Source organism: Lissotriton vulgaris, chromosome 7 (genome assembly GCF_964263255.1).
Source record: "Lissotriton vulgaris chromosome 7, aLisVul1.2, whole genome shotgun sequence".
Lineage (NCBI taxonomy): Eukaryota > Metazoa > Chordata > Amphibia > Caudata > Salamandridae > Lissotriton > Lissotriton vulgaris.
The window spans coordinates 929697393-929720970 of record NC_141695.1 but is presented as its reverse complement, the minus strand read 5'-3'; the positions used below and the strand labels follow the sequence as shown (position 1 = coordinate 929720970).

At 46.5% G+C, this 23578-nt stretch overlaps 1 protein-coding gene across 1 annotated transcript in view; it reads left to right on the top strand.

The window, feature by feature from the left end:
- LOC147702692 (uncharacterized) overlaps positions 1-23578 on the top strand; it is a 148333-nt gene that overhangs the window by 75050 nt on the left and 49705 nt on the right. The window contains exon 3 of the mRNA XM_086929433.1: positions 18196-18528. Coding sequence (XP_086785559.1) covers positions 18196-18528 — 333 coding nt within the window. The remainder of the gene's footprint in view (positions 1-18195; positions 18529-23578) is intronic.

The following is a 23578-nucleotide window of genomic DNA, read 5'->3' as shown; positions in this document are numbered from 1 at the left end:
TTTACGCGATAGCTAGGCGAGACCTAAAAACGATATGAAGCAGGAATGTGGACCTAAAGAGGCAGCACTATGATGCGGCTAATGTCATTTTAAAGTATGAGTTCCTTTATTCGCTGACCCCTGATGCACCACCATGGACAGTAGTATTAGACATTTTCAGCATTCTGCAAAGCTCTTGAGCTATTCTTGTGGCTGAACTCCCATATTGGTTCAGGTATTCCTCATGGAGATTCCCTGCCATCACAAACTGCCAGATATTTACCCGGCTAACCAAACCAGCCTCTGAGCCATAGAACAGAGCCCTGACCCTAAAGCCATTTTCAATCAAATCTGTGGAATGGTTAGCACTAGACACATGCTTGAGACTACAATCATTCTTTCTCAGTTACTCTACACTATAATCTGTAACTTCAAGCTATATTAGCATTTTGTATCGATACAGGAAAACCGCAGAGAATAAGTAACCAAAGGGAAAGAACCAGAGACACCCAGACGCACTTACATCTCCCAGATGCATTCACTAACATAACCCCCTCCATCCACACTGGGTACTCCCAACGGCCACGCTAGCTGAATTATTCACGTCCACTTAGTGTCAGTTTGTGGCCATAAAACTTGAGTTCTCACTCCAATGTGTCATGGCCCCTGACAATCAAGAGGTATTACCAGACAGGCCCTGGAATTGTGGGAAAATAAAAGAAAAGGAAAGGTTGGGGAAATAGTTGCTATTACCACTGAGAACCAGGAAAAGTAATCTTGCATGCCGGCCTATCTATATCAGGTGAAACGGTCTTCCTTCTTACCCCCATAATTTGGGAAGCATCTTGAACAAACTGTACAAAGTTATCTCCACGCTTTATTTTTGTGCACCACTCTGCAGCCTCAAGAAATATATATTTTAGGTCTTCATCCTTTAAGACCATCATGATGGTGGGGCTAATATTCCTCATATTTAAAGGTGCGCCATGTGAACTGAGATGAAAACATAGTCAAGTTCCTGCCATGCAGTACTTCTTCATAAATGCAAGTGTCTCTGATATCCATAGTGCCATGAGGCAAGGCCGACCATCACTACCTGCTTCCTCAGGCATATCAAGTTTTCAGACATTTTCGGCTCTGAAAGCATCCTCCATCATCTCGTGTCTACTTTCGATGGTGCCCTTGTGATGTGAGACACTTGTATCCCACCCAAATCAGTGTGTAGCCTCCTGATTTCAATGGCATCACCTTTTCCAGACAACTTCAGTGCTTCATGGTTGTGACCCTTTATTCTAGTGTTGCCACTGTGGCCATCTCCAGAGTCCACCACAAGCCAAAGAAGAGCGACAACATGTTGACTTGATATTCAAACCTATTATCCAGTTAGAAGTGAATAACCTCAATACAGGGTCATGCAAAACCTTTGAAAATTGTTCAGGTCTTGTTGTCTGAGGGGGAAGGATAGCTTTACATTAGAGCTAGAAAACAGTATTATGCTATTACTGGAATTGACAATTAGCATGACACATATTTTTAAGGTAATAAAAAAAAAATAACATAGCAGTAGATGTTTAAAATGTATACATCATAGACTTTTTTTTATAAATCCTCAAAAATGAAATTAATCAAAACACTGTATTCAATGTTTTCGTGAAGCAATCATGTATATTAAAAATATCAACATAGATTTGTATCCCTCGCAACTACATAGGTAGTCTAGACTATAGATGTAGGATTCTTTAAAACATTTTTGGAAAACTCTTTCTATACCCTGAATAGATTCACACGGACAAAGCATCTTCTCAGTGGTATCTAAATTACAAAACTGTCATCTACCTAGAACTACTCATTTAACTGATGATGAGACTAAATCCCTTTGAAAATTCTTCAAGAAGAGATATCACACAGGCATTGAGTGACCTGTATTGGCTAAATTAACCATGCAACATAGTTTAACTAAGAGACTATATATAATGGCTGGTTACTTACTCATTACTCTGAGTCTTAGACCTCCCTGCCACAGTCCTTACATAAGTGACTGTCAGTTTCTCACCGCAGATATTCCCAAATTGAAAACTCCCCTGCTCCCATCCCTACCCTCCAGACCACGCCCACATCCTGTGGAATATAACCCCTGACCTTACCTCCCGATATGCTGTAAATCAAAGCACAAGAAGCCGAACACAGGAGGTAGGGATGGGATCCAGGTTTGTGACAGGAGGGTCTAAGACTTGGAGTAATGAATATTACTGGTAAGTAACCAGCAAGCCCCTCGTCGTCAGACCTCCCCATCACCGTCCCTTGGTAAGTGGGCAGATACCCAAGTAAGATATCGGCTTAAAAATCAGAGCTGCAGAACAGACTTTATTACAATCAATAAGCAGCACAGAACGCAACACTGCATCTCCAAAATTGGCAGACACACCACCAGCCACCACCAAGCGATAATGTGACATAAGATGTGAGGAGAACTCCAAGTGGCCCTGCACAGACCGAGGCACTGGCACCCCCCTGGACTCATAAGCCGGCAAAATAGTCCTCTTTGTCCACCTACTGAGAGTAGCAACAGAAGGCTTCAGACCCTGACCCGCCAAATCAAAAGTAACAAAAAGCGAATCCACATTACGAAATGGGCGGGTACGGTCCAGCTACACCCTAAGAACCCGCTTGACATCCAAACGGTGTAGCATAACCTCCTCCTCAGACTGAGGATCAACACACAACACAGGCAACACCAGTTCATCTGAACAATGGAAAGAGGACAGAATCTTAGGACCAAATGCAGGATCAGACCTGAGAGCCACCCAATCCGGATAGCACTTCAAAAAAGGCTCAGAACATACCAACGAGTTCAAATCCCCCTCACATCAGGCCGAGGTAATCGCCACCAGGAAAACCAACTTGAGAGTCAAAAGCCTCAGGGAAACCTCCTCTAGCAGCTCAAATAAGGTAGATTGCAATGCCAGCAAGACCAGCAGCAGATCCCAACTGGTAGCTAAGGACTTAAACACAGGCTTCTTGAGGAAACAACTCTGCAAGTGCCTGGCCACCAAGGCACCACTGCCACACAGTCAGGGCACTGATCCCTCAAAGAGGAAACAGCAGACCCAAATCAAAACCATCCTTCATAAATTCCAAAACCTTTACAGGATCCACAGTCAACGCAGACCAACCCCAGTCAGAACACCAGCCCGGAAAGGAAACCCAATGCCTGGCATAAGATTTCAGGGTAGATGGTTTATGAGATTGCTGAATAAAGAGATCTACCTCAGGAGAACTACCCAGCACCACAGGGTTCATCTTTTCAACAGCTAGCCCGCCAGCTGCAACCTGACTAGACACTCCCGAGACAGCCCCAGGAACCTCAGAAGAGGGGGTCTATGGGAAGCCTCCGGAATGGCAACACTGCCAACTGCAACCACAGACGGTACCAAGGCCGACTGCTCCAGACTGGCACAAGCCAGGATCACAGAGGCTCTGTCTAGCTTAATTTTCAGGAGAGCCCCCTGTCAGGAACTAGCAAGGCGCCTACCTAAACTGTTAAACTACATCTCCCAGAAGTCCTGGTAGTGGGAGTGGCGCTATAAAAGGAGGGGAGGGACCACCTGACATTGCTCGTGATTTTGTACTGTTGTGTTCATGGAGAATCGGAGTCCGTTGGTTTGAGCTGCACTTCATGTTCTTGTTCCTGATATATTACAGAGCTGCTTCTAGGCTGAAATACTGAGGCGAGAGAGAGCTCGCTACATTGTTACTTTAATGAACTGCAGTTAAGAAGCAGCTGGCGTCACTGTTACAAACAGAGAGAGCGGAGCTCGATACTTTGTTACTTTAATGAACTGCAGTTAAGAAGCGGCTGGAGTCATTGTTACAAGCAGAGAGAGCGGAGCAAAGACGCATTCATAGAGAGGATTATTTACAGAGAACTCTGAGCTGACAAACTCTACCGGAGAGGAAACGGAGACAGTGAGTAGAAGCAGAGTTGTGTTACTAACATTTCCCAATAGTCAAAGACAGCGCGTGGGGTTTAATGCGTGTCTTGTGAATTGCATTATAAGGTTATAGATTCTTTTTTTGTGTGGGACAGAGCCTTTGGTTTTATTGAACTGGCACGGCTGTGCAGTTTTACCTGGATTAAGGACAGCGGTAGAGCGGAGCGTAGTGGGAGGTCATTCCTACACGCTACCGTTCAGAAGAAGGTCACTAGTGTCCTGTTCTTTTCAGTGTCAAAGCGGAAGGTAGTGGGGCCCTACACCTTGCCGTATTTGGAGAGGAAAATAGAATTGGAATCTTGTGGAAACAAATTAAGAGAGCGGAGGACAGTGGTTGTATGCTACGTCTTACCGTTTCTACTTTGGAGATATTTCTGTGTGCCTTTATAACAAGAACTTTTCGGATTCACACTTCTTATTGATCTACACTTGGGGAATGCAGTGTGTCATAGAAGCAGCATAAGGATACCAATATATACAAGGAGGGGTATGTTCTACCAAGATTCCAACAAATACTAGGTGGAGTTCTTTTCTGTTGTCAGAGTATAACCTGTTTTCTTGTGTTCTTTAGGACTTAGATGTACTGATACCCGTGAACTAAATACAAGGGAAAGGAGGAGAATACCTCACTCACAAAGGTGAACATGGTTGTCCTTTTAGCGAGAATGAAATGAGAGTAGGTTGAGTAGTGAATAACGTTAACCTGTGTGTTTCCTTTTCTTGTCTTTCAGCTGTCCCTTCCCTGCAGCCCCCTTCCGTCCCCTCCTTGTTCTATTTTTTCCCTCGCCCTATCCCTCGAACACACTGTGCTTTTTCATCAGTGTGTTGGTGTGGTCGGGAGGTGGAGCCCTATGTGCTACAATCGGATCCTGCAGCGTGGAGCCTGACAGAATCACGAGCCCACGAATTGCATTCTGCCTGGTCCGGTTGTTGTACATATGGCCACCTTGGAGGACGTGATGCGGGCTTTGGTCCTGGTTCAACAAGAGTTGGCATCATCCAAGACCGAGGCTGCTGTACTTAAAGACAGAGTAGAGCAGTTATCCAAGAATCCCTTTTCTGCTAGTCCCTCTCAAATACAGGTTACAGTTCCTCCCCCTATTCCGTTGGCTACCCCAGAAAGGTATGCAGGTGATCCGCGTAAAACACAGGTGTTTTTGACTCAGGTGATGCTCCATTTCTCTTGTAAACCGGCTTCCTTCCCCACAAATCACTCAAGGGTTGCCTTTGCTATTTCGTATTTGGTGGGGGATGCCGCTAACTGGGCAGTACCTCTGATAAAGAGAGACGATGCTATCTTGTCTAATTGGACCGCATTCAAGAACGAATTCGAAAAGGTTTTTGACAGGAGGGCCACAAACTTCAGTGCAGATAAAGAGTTGTTGACTTTGCGTCAGGGTAGAAGTGATTTAATAACGTACTTAACAACTTTTAATCGATTAGTGGCTGAAACTGAATGGCCAGAGGGAAAAAGAATGTCTCTGTTTTATCAGGGATTAAGGGATGAATTAAAAGATGCGGTGGCGCATATAGATCCCCAACCCACTACGTGTGTTGACATGGTGAATCTGGTTTTAAGGCTGGATGGTAGACTGACTGAGCGGAGTGGAGATAGAAGAAACTGGGACAGGGGCCACAACCGTGTAGTGAGTACTCCTCCTGGAGCTATAGAGACAGCGGAGGACGGGTCAGAACCTATGGAAATAGGAGCGCTTAGACCCCCTCTGTCCAATGATGAGAAAGAAAGCAGAAGAGTATTAGGCCTTTGTATGTACTGTGGCAAAAAAGGACATTACGTGCGTGAATGCCATTCTAAGCCCAAGAACCCCTCTAGTTGGAACAAGAATAAAAGAGTAGCTGTTTCCACTATAGGAAGGGAGACAGACAATTTGTTAGCACCTTTATCCAGAGAGAAAGAGATACCTGATTGGAGACTCACTTCCCTATCTTCACCTGGGATAGGAGTGAACGAGTCACACCTGGTTCTTAACATGTCCTTAGAGTGTGAGCAGAAAATTCATCAAGTTAGGGTTATGTTGGACACAGGAGCCACAGGTAATTTTATTGATAATGGGTTAGTGTCTCGCTTAGCTATACCCAGAGTACCTAGAGATATACCAGAGGAGGTTTTGGCAGTAGATGGACAGCCTATAAAATCAGGGCTAATAGTTGAGAAAACAGCTGAGGTAGTGTTGTCAATAGATGTGTCAGAAGGGAGACATGTGGAAAAGATAACGTTGAACATCATAGAAGCTCCTCAATACGAGATCATATTGGGGATGCCGTGGTTTACGTACCACAATCCTTCTATAGACTGGAAAACCCGAACAGTGCATTTTTTGTCTGGGTATTGTCAGGAACATCTGGTGTTTTATGCATCCTCATCTTTAGCGGTAGCCGCATGTCAGTTTAGGGTGGCCACATTGGCAGAGAAAGAGGTGGTCACCGGCTGCACTGGGTTGGGAAGTCAGAAGATAGACACATTAAACCGACAGACACTGCCAATCAAGGAGGGAGTGGACGATAAACAGTCTATCATTCCTACAGGGAAGGTTAATTGCATGGTGAGGGCGGAGAGGTCCAGTGAGAAGGCGTGGCATAGTTCCACTGAAATGATACCCTTCCTAGCTAATTCCGGAATTGACGCCATCACATTGCCGGTTGTTATTCCTGTTAATCTCCATTTTCAGCCATCTGTTAAGGAAAAGGTATTAATGCTGAAGAGGGTTCACAAGGGGGTGCAGGTGTGTTTGAACAAGGTCAAGGAGGAGTATATGCCAGGGGTGGTTTGTTCCGAGGTGCAGACTTTTCATCGAAGGTTTCCTGCTAAGCATGGTCCTAGGAGGCGCTAGGGACGGGGACATACTGTCAGGAACTAGCAAGGCGCCTACCTAAACTGTTAAACTACATCTCCCAGAAGTCCTGGTAGTGGGAGTGGCGCTATAAAAGGAGGGGAGGGACCACCTGACATTGCTCGTGATTTTGTACTGTTGTGTTCATGGAGAATCGGAGTCCGTTGGTTTGAGCTGCACTTCATGTTCTTGTTCCTGATATATTACAGAGCTGCTTCTAGGCTGAAATACTGAGGCGAGAGAGAGCTCGCTACATTGTTACTTTAATGAACTGCAGTTAAGAAGCAGCTGGCGTCACTGTTACAAACAGAGAGAGCGGAGCTCGATACTTTGTTACTTTAATGAACTGCAGTTAAGAAGCGGCTGGAGTCATTGTTACAAGCAGAGAGAGCGGAGCAAAGACGCATTCATAGAGAGGATTATTTACAGAGAACTCTGAGCTGACAAACTCTACCGGAGAGGAAACGGAGACAGTGAGTAGAAGCAGAGTTGTGTTACTAACATTTCCCAATAGTCAAAGACAGCGCGTGGGGTTTAATGCGTGTCTTGTGAATTGCATTATAAGGTTATAGATTCTTTTTTTGTGTGGGACAGAGCCTTTGGTTTTATGGAACTGGCACGGCTGTGCAGTTTTACCTGGATTAAGGACAGCGGTAGAGCGGAGCGTAGTGGGAGGTCATTCCTACACGCTACCGTTCAGAAGAAGGTCACTAGTGTCCTGTTCTTTTCAGTGTCAAAGCGGAAGGTAGTGGGGCCCTACACCTTGCCGTATTTGGAGAGGAAAATAGAATTGGAATCTTGTGGAAACAAATTAAGAGAGCGGAGGACAGTGGTTGTATGCTACGTCTTACCGTTTCTACTTTGGAGATATTTCTGTGTGCCTTTATAACAAGAACTTTTCGGATTCACACTTCTTATTGATCTACACTTGGGGAATGCAGTGTGTCATAGAAGCAGCATAAGGATACCAATATATACAAGGAGGGGTATGTTCTACCAAGATTCCAACAAATACTAGGTGGAGTTCTTTTCTGTTGTCAGAGTATAACCTGTTTTCTTGTGTTCTTTAGGACTTAGATGTACTGATACCCGTGAACTAAATACAAGGGAAAGGAGGAGAATACCTCACTCACAAAGGTGAACATGGTTGTCCTTTTAGCGAGAATGAAATGAGAGTAGGTTGAGTAGTGAATAACGTTAACCTGTGTGTTTCCTTTTCTTGTCTTTCAGCTGTCCCTTCCCTGCAGCCCCCTTCCGTCCCCTCCTTGTTCTATTTTTTCCCTCGCCCTATCCCTCGAACACACTGTGCTTTTTCATCAGTGTGTTGGTGTGGTCGGGAGGTGGAGCCCTATGTGCTACAATCGGATCCTGCAGCGTGGAGCCTGACACCCCCGGCATCAAAGCAATCAGAGGAAATGCATACATCAACCTGGTCCCCCATGGAAACAACAGTGAATCCACCCTTCAGACAGCGGTCTCAGAGTGCAAAACCTGTCTCTCAATGCATTCTCCGGGGTTGCAAATAGGTCCATCTCGGCCACCCCATATGTCTGCATGAGGACCCGAAACACCCTCTTGTCCACACACATTTCGACAGGGAGGTAAACAACCTGCTCAACCAATCTGCTTCCTATTTCATCACCCCGGGAAGATGAATCGCCCTCAGTGACAACAAATTCATCTCTGCCCACTGGCAAATCTACTGGGCTAACAAATTCGGCAAAGCCACTTTCGCACTCCCCCGATGGTTCACATAGTACACACACCACCACAGTATTGTTTGTCCTCAACAGAACAATCCGATGTATAACCCAAGGGAGAATATAAACCAGGGCTCGCTGTACGGCCTCTAACCCCCTCCAGTTGGAAGATATCCAAGCCTCCTAGACCAACCAGATCCCCTGAACTGAATCCTGAGGCAGCACAGTCCCCCAACCCAGTTCACTGGCATCCATCATCGAACCCAACTGGTTCTGGAGCACAAATGGAAAACCCTTCATAAGATTCCCCACATCCAACCCCAAGGCCAACTCTTGGGAGATACCCGGATCCTCCAGAATCAACAGATCGTAATCCTGGTACCCCAGAGACCAGAGGCGAAGGATGTGATTCACCAAGGTGTACAAGTGCAACCTGGCCCAAGGAACAATCATGACAGTAGCGGACATCAATCCTTGCACCATGAACCAGTATTGTGCTGTGGAAGCGGGAGAGAGCAAAACCACCAGCAGTTCCTTCACCAGAGTCATCCTACAGGATTCAGAAAGAAACACCTTCCCCATCCTTGTGTTGAAGACCCCCTGCAATGAACAACAGTTCCTGAGTGGGAATCAAATGGGACTGCTCCTGGTTCAATATGCGCCCGAACCACTGTAGTAGACTGCAGACATCCTGAGATTGTGCCTTAGGAAAAGAAGAGGAAGAAGAGGAAGATGTCAACGAGTCATCCAAGTACGGACACACCTGGATTCCCTGTGCATGGATCAACCCACCACCAAAGGAGCCAACACCTTTGTAAATACCCTAGGTGGAGCAGAGAGACCAAAGGGCAATACCTGAAACAGAAAATGTTCGCTGCCCGTACAGAACACCAGAAACGTCTGTGAGTCCCTCTGCACCGGCACATGAAAATATGTGTCCCTTCGATCCACAGAGGTCCCCCACTAACAGGAAGGGAAGAATGAACTGGAGCATCACCATCTTGAAGAATCGGCGAGGAATTCACAAATTCAGGTTTGGGTAGCCGGGTTTATATCTGGCAAATCCAACTCAGGTCGGTAATCGTAATTTGGCTTTCAGATCAGACAAAGGATAGAGTAAGCCCCTTTTCCCTGTTGTGCCACAGGGACCTTCACAATGGCCTCCTTGTTCAACACGTCCTGAACCCCATTCAACAGAGCCATCTTGCTTAGGCCTCTATTCATGCATCACATTTACTGGCAGAATAGACAGTAAATCTTCTCCTAACTGGGACTGGAATTATCTCCCCGTTGTAAGTTGACAATCTCCTCTGCTAAGTAAGAAATTGAAAAATGGGCTTCTTTTTATGTCAATGCTTGCCAGACAGAGCAGCTGTCTGCTTTGCTAACAACATCCTGGGGACATTCGGAACACTTCCCTGTTAATGCATTCCACTCATTACTTACAATTGGCTTTGTGGTTTGTAGCTCACATTTGCTTGCTTTCTATTTGATGGCTTTATTTGTTTTAGGCTGTCAAGCTTGAGTTAGTCTCTTCCGTGGCCCATGCCTCATTTATTGTATCCTTCCGAGTGCTCCCTTTCTGTAAATAGACCTTTACATTTTGTTCTTATCTTGTCACAGTTGAGGTGCATTCAGGGACATCTTAAGGATTTTGGGGGCCCTGGGCCAAACGTATTTTGTGAGGCCCTGTTTGGGCCGATTTTGATTTCATAATTAGGGCTCCCGGTTTTATGGTATTTATATTTTTGTCATTTCTGTCTGTATTTACTAACATGTATTTTTTGCTAATTTTACCTGTATGTATCCATATTTATTTTAGGTTTTGTGAAAAAATTATGCTGAAATGTGTATATTTCTGCTTTTATATAACCAATTAATGTGCACTCGTGCCTAACGCCTGGGGCAGGTTTCAATGATATATACTCACTCAGATGGTAAAATATGCACTTGAAAGAAACAATGTAAATTTTTGTATCCAGGCTGTGCAGATCTACTACTGTTTAAGGGTTTACTAAAATCCCTATATTTTGTTAATCCCCTTGCCTGTCAATCCGGACAGCTATTGACCTGGCAGTCACGATTGACAGCATTTAGAATCACTCATAAACAACCCACTTTCCGTTCTAATCCACATTTAAAAAATAAATACAGACTGGAAAATAAATGGCTTTCTCTCTATATTTACCTGTAAAAATCAGTAAAAACGGAAAACAGAGAGCCCCTATTTATAATCCAATTTAAGCTCTTTCATGCACTCTTTGACCCCGTCACTGACAGTGCTCAGGCACACTCCTCGATATTCTAAATGTGATTACATCTAATATTCAGGGATAGTGATATGTGTTTTCAATATTGTAACACAGCAGCAGCTCACTCATATTACTGGAAATGTATCTCTGTAACACCTTCCCATTTCTCATATGGGATGTCCTGTTTTAATCTAAAAGAAACTTTTTTTATGGATGCTGCATGAAACATAAACACATTTCTCTGCAAAATGTCTGTAATAGACTCAAACAACACCCACATTAAAAGTGAATTAGAGGAAAACAGCATTTAAAACAATCGATTTTAGAATTATTCAAGCTCATTAGGGCAAGACTTTCAGCAGAACAAATACCGCTCTGTCTGGGGGCCCCCTGAATGGCTGGGGCCCTCGGCCAGAGCCTACTTTGCCCATGTCTGAAAACATCTCTTTATGCATTCAAAGGCAGAGATCAAATGTCAGGCTCTTTCTTCTAGGGAGCCTGGTGTTTACCTTTCCAATTATCTCAAAGTGAGAGGATTTAAGTGGCAAAGGATTTGCTACTGATAGAGTGCTGGAGGAAGGCTGTAGGATGATATTTTGTCTAGCTCACAGCAATGTTTAAATGTCTGTAAATGAACTGTGCATATATTTCAGAATATGTCAGAATTAGGACAGCACAAATGGTAAGTCTGAAGTGTGGTGATTTTTTTTAAATATGATCAGAACAAATCAATACTCTAGGTGATGACACTTTCACACATTATCGTTTGAGCACATTAAAAATTACTGTGCAAATGTAATGGTCATTTAAATTGAAAGTGTGTTCTCTGTGATGGCAGTACACTACCACACCATACATTCTCCACTTTACCCCACTCCACTATACTTTGCACCACTCCATGTCACTGTATTATACTCTGCAGCACTCCACAATACGCCACTCCACTCTAAGTCACTCCACACTGCATCACTGCACTCTAGTCGGCACCACTCCACTCTACGCCACTTTCACTCTACTATACTCCACTGCACTCTTTGTCACTGCTCTCTCTACTACTCCAGTCTACGCCACTCCAGTCTAAGCCACTCCACTCTATTCTGCACCACTCAACTCTACGCCACTCTACTCTGCAACACTGAACTCTGTGCCACTGCATTCTACAATGTACCACTCCAAGGCAGTGCACTCTATGCCAATCCACTCTATGCCTCTCTAATCTACTCTGCACTACTGCACTCTATGCCACTCCACTCTGTTCCACTGCACAATACCCTGCACCACTCCACTCTACAGAGCAGCACTCCACGCCACTTCACTCTACTCTAAAACAAGCTACTCTATGGCACAGCATTCTGTGTCACTCCACTGTGGCCCACTCGCTTTGTGCCACTCCTCACTACTCTACACTACTGCACTCTACACCACTGAAATCTACGCTGCACCACTCTGCTCTGCACCACTCTACTCCACGCTGCAACACTCTACTCTACACCACTGCACTCTACTCCAACCACTGCACCTATGCCAAAGCACTCTACATAACTTTACCCCAAGCCAGTGCACTCTATGCCAATCTATCCTGCACCACTGTACTCTACGCCACTATACTCTAGTCTGCAACACTCTAAACCAGTGCACTCTGCACAAGTGTACACTGCGTCACTGCTCTACGCCACTCTACTTTGCACCACTTTACGCCACTGCACTCAATACCAATGCACTCCATGCCACTCTACTATACACCACTTTACTCTACAACAGTCTACTCTAAAACACTGCACTCTGCCACTGAACTCTACACTACTGCACTCTAAGCCACGGCACGCTAATCCACGGCACCCTAATCTGCTGCACTCTTTGCCACTCTACTCTATGCCACTCTAAGCCAATTTACCCTAAGCCACTACACTCTACCCCACTTTACTCTGCATCACTCCACTCTATTATATACAGCACAGTCCATGCCCATCCACTTTGCTCTGTGCCACTCCACTCTACAACACTCTACTCCATTCTATGCCCATACCTCTCCAACAATTCTACTCCCTCCATGACATTTCACAACACTCTACACCACTCCACTCTATGCAACTCCATGACACTCCATGCTTTTCAACTCTACTCTACGCCACTCTATGCCACTCAACGCCACTCTACGCCTCCACATGACTCTCTACGCCACTCAATAACACACTCCACTCTACTACAAAACACTCTACTTTACAACACTCTACTCCACTCCACACCACTCTCCTTTACACCACTCACTTTTAGGTCAAATATATTTTTATTGGCATTTAGATCAGTAAAAAAAGGAGAAAATATCCTGAATACAAGTCTTAGAGGATGCATTTGGTAGTCTGAAAGGCATCAGCAGTGGATGTGCAGACGGAGCAGGAGGAGGCCTTTATCTTGGACTCCTCCAGGATTTTCAGGACCCTGAGTCATTTTGGGCATAGCAACTCCTTACAGTCATAGTCAAAAATGCCCAACAACGGGTGCCATTGCTTCGCATATTCCTTAGTAGTGCCAGTAGTTTCATTGGTCAGTTTTTCCATACCTAAGACCCACCATAATATCTCGATCCAATGGAGTTCAGCTGGTGGTACTGACTGACCCCGAAGTGAAAAGATAGATTGCTTGATGGCAAGAAGCAGATGGGACATTAAACACCCCTTCCGCCCTCATAGCAGAAAAATATCGTTGTCTGGCCAAACCAAACTAATAACCTCTGGGCATCTAGTAATGTCACCCCCTGCGATCTGCTTGATGGTGGTAAGGACTCAGTCCTAAAAGAGGCCAGTTGTCGGGCAGGACCATAACAGGTGTAGCAATTTTCCCTCCTCCCGCAACCTTGCCAAAAACGTGGGCCCATCCTGCCTTCATTTTGGCTAGGCTACCAGGAGTATAGTGCCACTAACAGAGAAACTTAGCCATTGTTTCACTTCCCCCGTATGTTACGTGAGAAGATGTGTGCAGATGAGTACTTCATCCCATCGGGCCTCTTCAAAGGTTATATATATACCCTTTTCCCAGGCTCATTGAAAAGGAAATGTATGGGTGTGACCATTGAGGTTTAACATGGCATAAATCTTAGATGTGGAGTGCGTGTAATCAGTGCCATGGATTAGGTGCTTCTCAAAGGGTGTGAGCCCTCGGGTAGGAAGTTGGAGTTAATGAAACCACTCTTTCTCCTATAACCCATATTCGAGCATGTCAAAATGCTTAATGGAGCTCCCCCTCAAAGATATTGTGCCGTGTTTTGTATCCCCCCCTGTAGCCAAGCCCTATAGTGTCCTCTTTTCAGGCCTAGAGAAAAATTGCTGTTCCCCCAGAGGGGTGTTAAAGGTGAGGGAAAGGACATATGCCCCTTTTTAGTCACCAATTTGTCCCATACAGCCAAAGAAGCCCTAGTGACAGTGGAACTATAGAGAGTGCTTGTTTGCTGAGGTCTGCATCTCCATGGGATCTTCCACAAAGGACCCGCAGCCATAGCATGATCAACCATACACCAGCCTTTGTTGGTTTGTTGCCTAGTCTAGTGGACGAGAAAGCGAAGGTGGACCGCACTATAGTAATATGCTCAATTGGGCATGCTTAATCCTTGTATCCATGGTTTAAGAGCAATTTGGTATCAGGAGAGGTGTTTGGCTTTCCAATCCCAGAGGTATGTGTAGCTGAAGGATTGGAGTTCCACTATGACGTCTTTCAGGATCGAGAGGGTCAAGGTCTGGAAGACATAGATAATCTAGGGTAGAATTGCCATCTTAATGACCACCACCTACCCTAAAAGAGATAATGTTTTATGCTTCCAACTACCTAGTTCTGCTTTTACCACCTTTCACAACCACTGGAGGTTTATGGCACATGTGTGGGACAGCGTTGGGGCCAGTGCCAGTCTGAGGTAGTTGATGTGGGACTCAACCCAGTGTAGGGGTACATTTTCTTGGAGGAGAGCTTGCATGGGGGCTGGTGTACAGAACTTAATGATCACTGATTTTGCTAGGTTGATCTTGAAGCCGGAGACTTTCTGGTAGGTTTCTAGCTCTGTCATTAGGTGGGGTAGAGACGACCCTGGCTCAGTTAGCGAGACTAGTATGTTGTAAGCAAACATAGTGATCTTCGTGTCTTGCGTGCCAAACAGAATTGCCCTGATGAGGGGATTCACCCTAATACACTGGGCTAGGGGCTCCAGGGTAAGGGCAAATAGGAGAGGGAAGAGGGGGTATTCCTGACAAGCTTTTTCCACATCCATAGAGACCGGGAGGGAATGAACACGTCTCATAGGCCCAATATCAATAAGGAGGAGTGCCATCTTGGTGTTGTTGGCCGCCTGACGCCCAGGTTTAAAGCCCAATTGGTTCAGGTGAATGAGATCTCCCATCAAGTCTTGAAGGCGTAAGGTGGCTATCTTAGCAAAGATTTTGGTGTCAATATTCAGCAAAGTTATTGGACAATGTGACCTGCACTCTTTGGGATCATTCCCCGGCTTAAGAATCAGGACAGTTGTAGATTTGGACATGAGAGGTGTTACCTGGCCCTCTTGTATCATTGCACAATAGATGTTTAACATCAAGGAGAGGAAAGCGGAAGCAAAACACTTATAAAAGCACTTTAGAGGGGAAAAGTTTTGGTATGGCCAGCAGTAATTCATTCTTCTCTATAGGGTGCTTGAGCAGTGCTCTGTCTGGGGCACTACACTTGGGGAGGTCTGCCCCGCTAAACATTTTGGGTGCACCTGAATAATATGATAAGTCAGGCCCACCTCTTCCAAAAACACCCTCCCAGCCACTGAGAGAGCCATCATGTGGCCATGACTAAGTTTGTCTAGATTTGTTACTTTATTGAGGGCTAAATGTGCCCCCTACGCCCCAAGGATGAAAGGGGCAATGGACTATTCAGAAAGATTCCTGGCTGTGGTTGGGGCAGTAAAGGAAGGTTATGGTCAAAGGTGAAACTCTCACCCTGGATGGCCATCCACCTCCCAGCCCTGTCCCATAAAATGTGATCAACATAGTTCTTCACTAACAGGATCCCCACTCCTGATGGCATTTTGCAGACTGAGGAGAAGTATTAGCCTGGGTATTTGAGGCATTTGAGATGAGATTGGTCCTCCCGCAATAGGTGTGTCTCCTGGATTATACAGATCCACATAGAGAGAAGACAGCTTGTTCAAGACTGAGTGCCTTTTGAGTGGATTGTTATGCCCCCTTACAAATGAAGTGATTATTTTAAGTGGTGGCATGACAGAATGTGGAAGAGTGTGATATCAAGTTACATATTTTGGTGGCAAAGAATGAGTAGTCAGACCTTCCCTCCTTTCTCAGAACAGACCTGGTGGGCTCACAAACACCTAACATAACCAACAATGGACAAAGAACAACCAAACCATTAATGGCTCTTCGTCCCCTGGGCAGGGCACAAGTGGCACCAAACTGGGTGAATGTCCTTGCACGTGTGTCATACACACCCTCATCAGAACTCAATGGGGACATAAGACCTCTTTTACAGGCGTGTGTTTAAAAGCCTGTCCCGGCCACAGGCTCACCACAGTCAAGATGGGTGCAGTAGGGATAAGCAATTTTCTCTCTCATCAGGGGCAGTTTCAAGATATTCCGAGCCTGGGGCTAGCCTCACCAGGCCCCCAATCTCCATAGTACAAACGTGTGTGGGTCTGTCTGTCTGGATAGGATATGAGGGCCCACCAACTTACTGGACATGTTCCCATGCTGCTCCCTGTCCCTCTTGGATCTCTTCTTTCCTGTGGGTTCCACATTGGCGTGTGTGGTGTATTGTTGTCCACCCTGGTATGGCTGGTCAAGGGAGGTCCGGCAGGGCCCCTATCCTGAGTCTGGGTGAGGTAAGCTTCCTGCAGGGATTTAGTGGTCCATCTGTGGCCCTGATACTCAAAGTGGAGACAAACGGGGTGTCCCCACCGGTAGCACAGTCCCCATTCTGCAGGAATGAAGTCACATGGTGGAAAGCCTACATTTTAGCTAAAGTGTTGGGGGAAACGTCTTGAAATTTCTGGAGCTCACAACTGTTGTAATGAATAGAGCACCCTCGCCTAGTCACCATCAGCACAGCCTCTTTGTCTGGGTAATTATGGAAGCAAACGAGAATGTCAGTTGGGGAGCTGGATCTCCCACATGATGACCCAGCTCTGTACACTTGGTCAATTAGAAGTCACTCTGATCTCGAATGGTCTAGTAGGGACTCCAGACGGCCATGAATGAAACCCTGAATGTCCTTGCTCCCTTTGCTGGTAGAGACCCCCCCTGATATGGTGGTTAGAACGCCTGGGTCGATTCTCAAGGTCCTTTTGTTTTTCTTGTAGCACTAGGACCCTCACACGCAGGTCCACAAGCCTACTCTGTATTCTTCCAGGTCCAGGCAGTGCTCATCTTGGGTTTTCTGGAGGGAGTCCACCGATGACCCAGATCTTCTACCTTCTTGCACACCTTGAAGAGCTGTGTTGAAGATCTGTTCAGATGGCAGTGATATCATTTTTGTGCTCATCAAAGAGTTGTGTCATAAAGGTCTTGGTCAGCCGGTCATCGTTAATGATAAGTGACGTTCCCCTGCCCCTGACAAGGCAGAGGCGTCCTTGTTGTTCCTTGATCACATTTTCTTGGGGCCGTCTGGAACATGTCCTTGATCATGCTCTCCTTTTTTGCCTTGCCATTCACCATTGTGGGGAAGCTCAAGAGCTGAGCATGGCCAACATGGAGTAGTAAAGTGTCCCACTTAGAGTCCCAAGGGGATCCTGTTAACTCCCCTCCCTATGAGGGAGTCGGTGGGCTGTCAGACTGTAATTTTAGCGGGGTATCATTGTGGTCTCCTCAAAAGAGCAGGTGTCTCCAGGTCTCCCCCTGAGCGATGGTGGTGGGGGTCTCCCCTATGATCGTAACTGCAAGATTGCGACTGAGGGGCTGAGTGGCTATGGATAGGCATATAACCACCCCCTGCAAGGTGCCTGTTCAGTGGAGGTAGAAGGCTCCAGCAATCCTCAGCACTCACTGCCAATTCGGTGGAGGAGGGTCCCACAAGGATGGCCCCCAGAATATTTAGCTCCAGGTGAGTCTTCTGGAGACGTCCTGGTGCTCACCCATCTCACATCTCCACAGTAGGTGACGTCTGATGGGCAAGCGGCTGCTGAGGGTAGTTGATAACTAGGCCCTCCAGGGCGTGCTGCTCCGTGTGGGCCGCTAGTGTGGCGACTCATCTCTAGCCAGGGCTCGTCACCTCTCACAGGCCAACCACGCATGTAGAATCCCTCAGTGGAGTGGGGCAGCACTGTGAGCCATTGCAGGGCTGCCAGCACAAGACTCTGTGACTGAGAAGTCAGGACCGGAGCAAGGTGAGCAAGAATACACCACCTAGAAATGTGAATAGACCTCTCTACCCTCTCTTTATGCAGCAATCTGAAAACTGGAGCAGATCTGACACTCCGTTGTACATACCCGAAGACGAAAACGAACACTGTTACTTTAACTGGGCCGAGTTCACATCAAGCACCGCCCCCACCTGTGACGAAGAGGACGCTGACCGAGTAAATCCCAGAAGCAACCAGACGTCGGGGTGTACACCTGGAGGAGGAGGAGGAGACGTGAGAGGAGAGAAAGCAGAGCTTGAAGAAAGAAGAACAGACAGAGAAGCGAGGCAGGAGTCACCCCGAAGACCAGCAAAGCCAGGAGGCCAACGACAAGGCGCATCGCCCAGCCACGCTTCAGGGGAAGCGTGGCTTTCACAGGTACGTTCGCGTATCTCAGGTTGGGTGGGAAGGAAGGGTTTCAAACAACGAGAAAGAACCTTCCAGTCGAAACTCTCACTCCCTCTCCTGAGCACAACCGGCACCGCGTAGCAAATGTTTTCTGTTTTTCTGTTGTGCGCACTGAGTGACTCCTCACTACCCTTCCCCTGACACTGTATATACATTGGGCACCAGACTGAAGGAAGTCTCCTTTTCTTTTTGTTACCACAAATGACTGGATCGGCGGTGAAATCCCCCCTTCAACCTGGAGTGGAGAAAACGCTGCCTGGATCTTCGAAAAGGGCGTAATTCCCCGGATAAGAAAGAATCTGAAGCTCCCCTTCCCTATTACAGACTCACTGAATGCCGAAGAAGATTGTTGAAGCCAATAAAACCCTCACTAACCTCATATCGTGTCGTCTCAAGTTCCTCTAGCCCGCCACAGACTCCCAGCACGTGGAGAATTTTAGGTCCATCTGGGCATTCAATGCGGTCTATGTCATGGGAGGCAGAGTGGCACCATTTTGAGCAAGTGCTCAGGGTTGATAAGCTAGCAAGTGACTCCCCCGTTGTGATCGGGCTGTCGCATCACCACATTCAACTGTCCACGGTGTCTCACCTCGTGGGAGGAAGTAGGGCAGGCTCTCCACCTGAGGCCCTCCGCAGTGCCGACGCACAGCCGCCAGGCCTGCGACTTATGAGGCAGCTGCATCGCAGCCCTAGGAGCGACCGCCACCAAAGCTGCCCACAGTCAGCATGGTCTGTTCCTTCCCCTGGGGGCGCCAGAGAGATTTAGGGGCATCAAAGGACTCTCTGCCCCCTCAGGAGATCTCGTCTGGGCAGTGATGCCCACTGGAAGTGCTGAATTGGCACAACCGGGATGGGAGAATCCAGATTATGCTGACACTTGCATCTTGGGCTTGGCCATGCCCCCATGCCACTAACTTTCAGCCATGCTTAACAGCAGCCACGCTGGTGTATAACATGGCTGAAACACATTGGCAAAGTCAATAGATCTTGCATAGGCGAGACCTATTGGCTCTGCCAATGTTTGTATCTTAATGGGGTCCCATATAATGCCTTTTGTTAACAGTGGTCACAATACCAGTGCAATATGCCGTTCAAGGTCTCTGTAGCCAAAGATAAAATAAATACTATTTGTCGGTTGTGAGGCAGACACATATTATCTCTAAAACACTGCTTAGACTTGCAGCAAGTCATAGCGCAAAGCATATCTAAGTATGATTTTCTTTCAGTGCTATTTTCATGATCTTGGAGAATATGATTGAATGCACATGGTTACCAATGATGCCATCATGAATCAGTCATAGAGCAAGGGCACACAAAATATTTGCATTTAGGCGTGTTTGCATGGCATATAAGCAGGAGCAATAGAAAAACCTTATTCCACTCTATTTACCACATTAACTTGAATGCCATATTACTTACATAATTTCAATTGCATAAATTGCATACTTTAAAAACGTTTTTATCACTATGTACGAACGATGGCTAATCACGCGGTCCTCAGACAAGAAACGGACCTCAGACCTGTACAAAATGCTCCTGTCCCGCTACATGCACGCATACCATGCAGGTCATGCGCGTTGGGAGAAAGACCTTGGCCGTGATCTCAGTAGCAAAGAGTGGGAGGGAGCCTGCTATAGGGTGCGCCACCTTGCGAGCCTTATAGGCCTAGCAGAAACTCTTACCAAGTTAGTGGACTATTGCTATTACACTCCTGAGAGGCTTCATCAGGCCGATCCTACACAAAGCCTGGACTGTTGGAGAGGGTGTTGGAAGACGGGAACGCTAGTCCATCTTTTATGGGAATGCAAACACTTACATCCTTATTGGACGCAAATCCTGGACGAAATTGACAAGCACCTCGACACAGAGCTCACCAGTCTCCCAGCATATGTCCTCCTGGGTGTTCCGAACCCGCTTACTTACCCCTTTAAGTCCAGGAGAGGGCGACAGATAGCAATAGCGCTCGGCACCGCCACTCAGAACATACTATTACACTGGAGGTCCCCTCGGATTCCTGCTCACACAGGGTGGCTTCAGCGGCTGTGGCATATACTAGGTATGGATAAGATCTCACTTACAGTAGCCGAGAAAGGTTCGACATTTAGCTAGATTTGGCAGCCATTTCTGACCATTCTAGCTCAAGATTTCTGGGAGTTGACATTTCCCTGATATCTTCGCCTCCTGCGACTCACCTCACTAGATCCCTCCACCCTGCGGGACCAGCCTTAGTGGAGTCACTCAACATCGTGCTGCGACACATTGAGTTCAGTGGACGGGGAGCGGAGGAGGGAGGGCCTTTTCCTGTTTTTCCTTTTCTCTTCTCTTTCCCCCTTTTCTTTGGGTGGAGGTGGGATTGTTCCAGTTACTTATGGTTTGATTTTTTTTTTCTGATACTGTATGTGTCAGTTGCATTCTCCTGGGCTCTGCGCAGCCCGTCATGGTGCATTCTAGTTTTCTGCACTGAACTAAGCTGTTGGCGGATGCTTCAATAAAAAGACTTAAACCATAAAAAAGTTTTTATGTCTAGCTGAAACAGATCACAAGTTATTCAAATCACTGTGCATATGGTGCAAGCACACACCTGAAATGTCTGCAGAAGTTAACTGGTCACTTTTCAAACAGGATTTGTAAAGTGCAGCAAATCCCCTGTGTGGGTCTCAGGAGTTGCTAGCTGCTTTGCAGTGCTCTGCTCATTCGAGCAGCCATGTAAGCAGTAAAGAATGAGGGAAAAGTAGGAGAAAGCACCCAGAAAAAGGGGCCAAAGAAGGATAAAGCAGTATAAACTAGGAACAAGCAGGAAACAGCACTCAGAAAAACAGGGGAAGGGAAGGAGAAAACAAAAAAAACTAAGGGGAAGCAGGAGGAAGTACTCAGAAAAATCAGGGAAAGGAAGGAGAAAGCAGTAGAAAAGAAAACTAGGCAAAAGCAGGAAAAAGCACTCAGAAAAATGTGGGGGAAAGACGGAGAAAACAGTAAAAACAAGGCACAAGCAGTAAAAAGCACTCAGAAAAAAGGGAGGAAAGGAAGGAGAAAGCCGTAAAAAAGAGGAACAAGCAGGAGACAGCACTCAGAAATATGGGGGAAAGCACAGAGAAAGCAGAAAAAAAATAGGGCGAATAAGGAGGAGGCACTCCGAAAAATGGGGGAAAGGAAGGAGAAAGCAGTAGAAAACTAAGCAAAAGCCAGAAAAAGTACTCAGAAATGGCGGAAAAGATGGCGAAAGCAGTAAAATCCAGTGACAAGCAGGAGAAAACACTCAGATAAAAGGGGAGAAAACTGTAAAAAATGAGGAACAAGAAGATGAAAGCACTCAGAAAACAGGGAAAAGGGAAAGAGAAACCACTAAAAAACTAGGCAAAAGCAGGAAAAAGCTCTCAGAGAGAAGGATGAAGGAAAAAGCAGCACAAATGAGACACAAGCAGGAGAAAGCACTCAGAGAAAGGGGGGGGGGGTGGGTAAAAGCTGTATTAATTAGGCAAAAGCAGGAGAAAGCACTCAGAAGAAATGGGGGAAAGGAAGGAGAAAGCAGAAAAAAACTAGGGGGAAGCAGGAGGAAGCACTCAGAAAAATGGGGGAAAGAAAGTAGAAAGCAGTAAAACACTAAGCAAAAGCAGGAAAAAGCACTCAGAGAAACGGGGGAAACAACAGAGAAAACAGTAAAACAAGGCACAAGCAAGAGAAAGCACTCAGAACAAGCATTTACAATGCAATGGTCTCGGCATCATTGAAGGTAGAGCTATTGGCATTGCTCATGACATTTCTTTAAATCATAAATAAATGGCATTGCCATTTACATTGCCAATAGCTTAATCGTTAAATAAATGGCATTGTCATTTACAATGGGCAACTGCAAGACTTTGTTTGTAATGTAAGCCATGCTTTCGCAGTACTGTTGAATTTCATTATCGTCGCCTAGTGCTATTTTTCAGCCGTATATAGCGTGAGTTTTGTGGAGGTACACCCTGCACGCTCACACACTGCTCACCCCACACACTCACACACTGCTCACCCTGCGTATTGCGAAAAGACCTAGTTCTGCCCTTCGGCCTGTGTTGTAATTGTACAGTAGGTTGTGAGTAGCTGCGCTTGATTGGTTGAGGCATCCCCTGCTTGCTGCTCCCTTCACAGAGGGCCAGCTGCCTCAAGGAAACTCCCACGTGTTCAGCTGTTCATTGTTTTAGCTCCTGTGTGCCAGTGCACCGTGTAAGCGCACAAGCATACCCTGCTCTCTCTGGAACAGGCACTCAGCACTCACCACTCTGCACTCACCACTCTGCACTCACCACTCTACACACTCACTACTCTGCACTCTCTACTCTGCACTGTGCACTCACAACTCTGCACTCACGACTCTGCACTCATGACTCTGCACTCACAACTCTGCACTCACAACTCTGTACTCACTACTCTGCACTCACTACTCTGCACTCACTACTCTGCACTCACTACTCTGCACTCACTACTCTGCACTCACAACTCTGCACTCACAACTCTGCACTCACCACTCTGCACTCACCACTCTGCACTCACCACTCTGCACTCTGCACTCACTACTCTGCACTCACGACTCTGCACTCACGACTCTGCACTCACGACTCTGCACTCACTTCTCTGCACTCACTACTCTGCACTCTGCACTCACTACTCTGCACTCACTACTCTGCACTCTGCACTCACTACTCTGCACTCACTACTCTGCACTCTGCACTCACTACTCTGCACTCACTACTCTGCACTCACTACTCTGCACTCACTACTCTGTACTCTGCACTCACTACTCTGCACGCACGACTCTGCACGCACTACTCTGCACGCACGACTCTGCACGCACGACTCTGCACTCACGACTCTGCACTCAGGACTCTGCACTCAGGACTCTGCACTCACACTCTGCACTCACGACTCTGCACTCACGACTCTGCACTCACGACTCTGCACTCACGACTCTGCACTCATGACTCTGCACTCATGACTCTGCACTCACGACTCTGCACTCACGACTCTGAACTCATGACTCTGC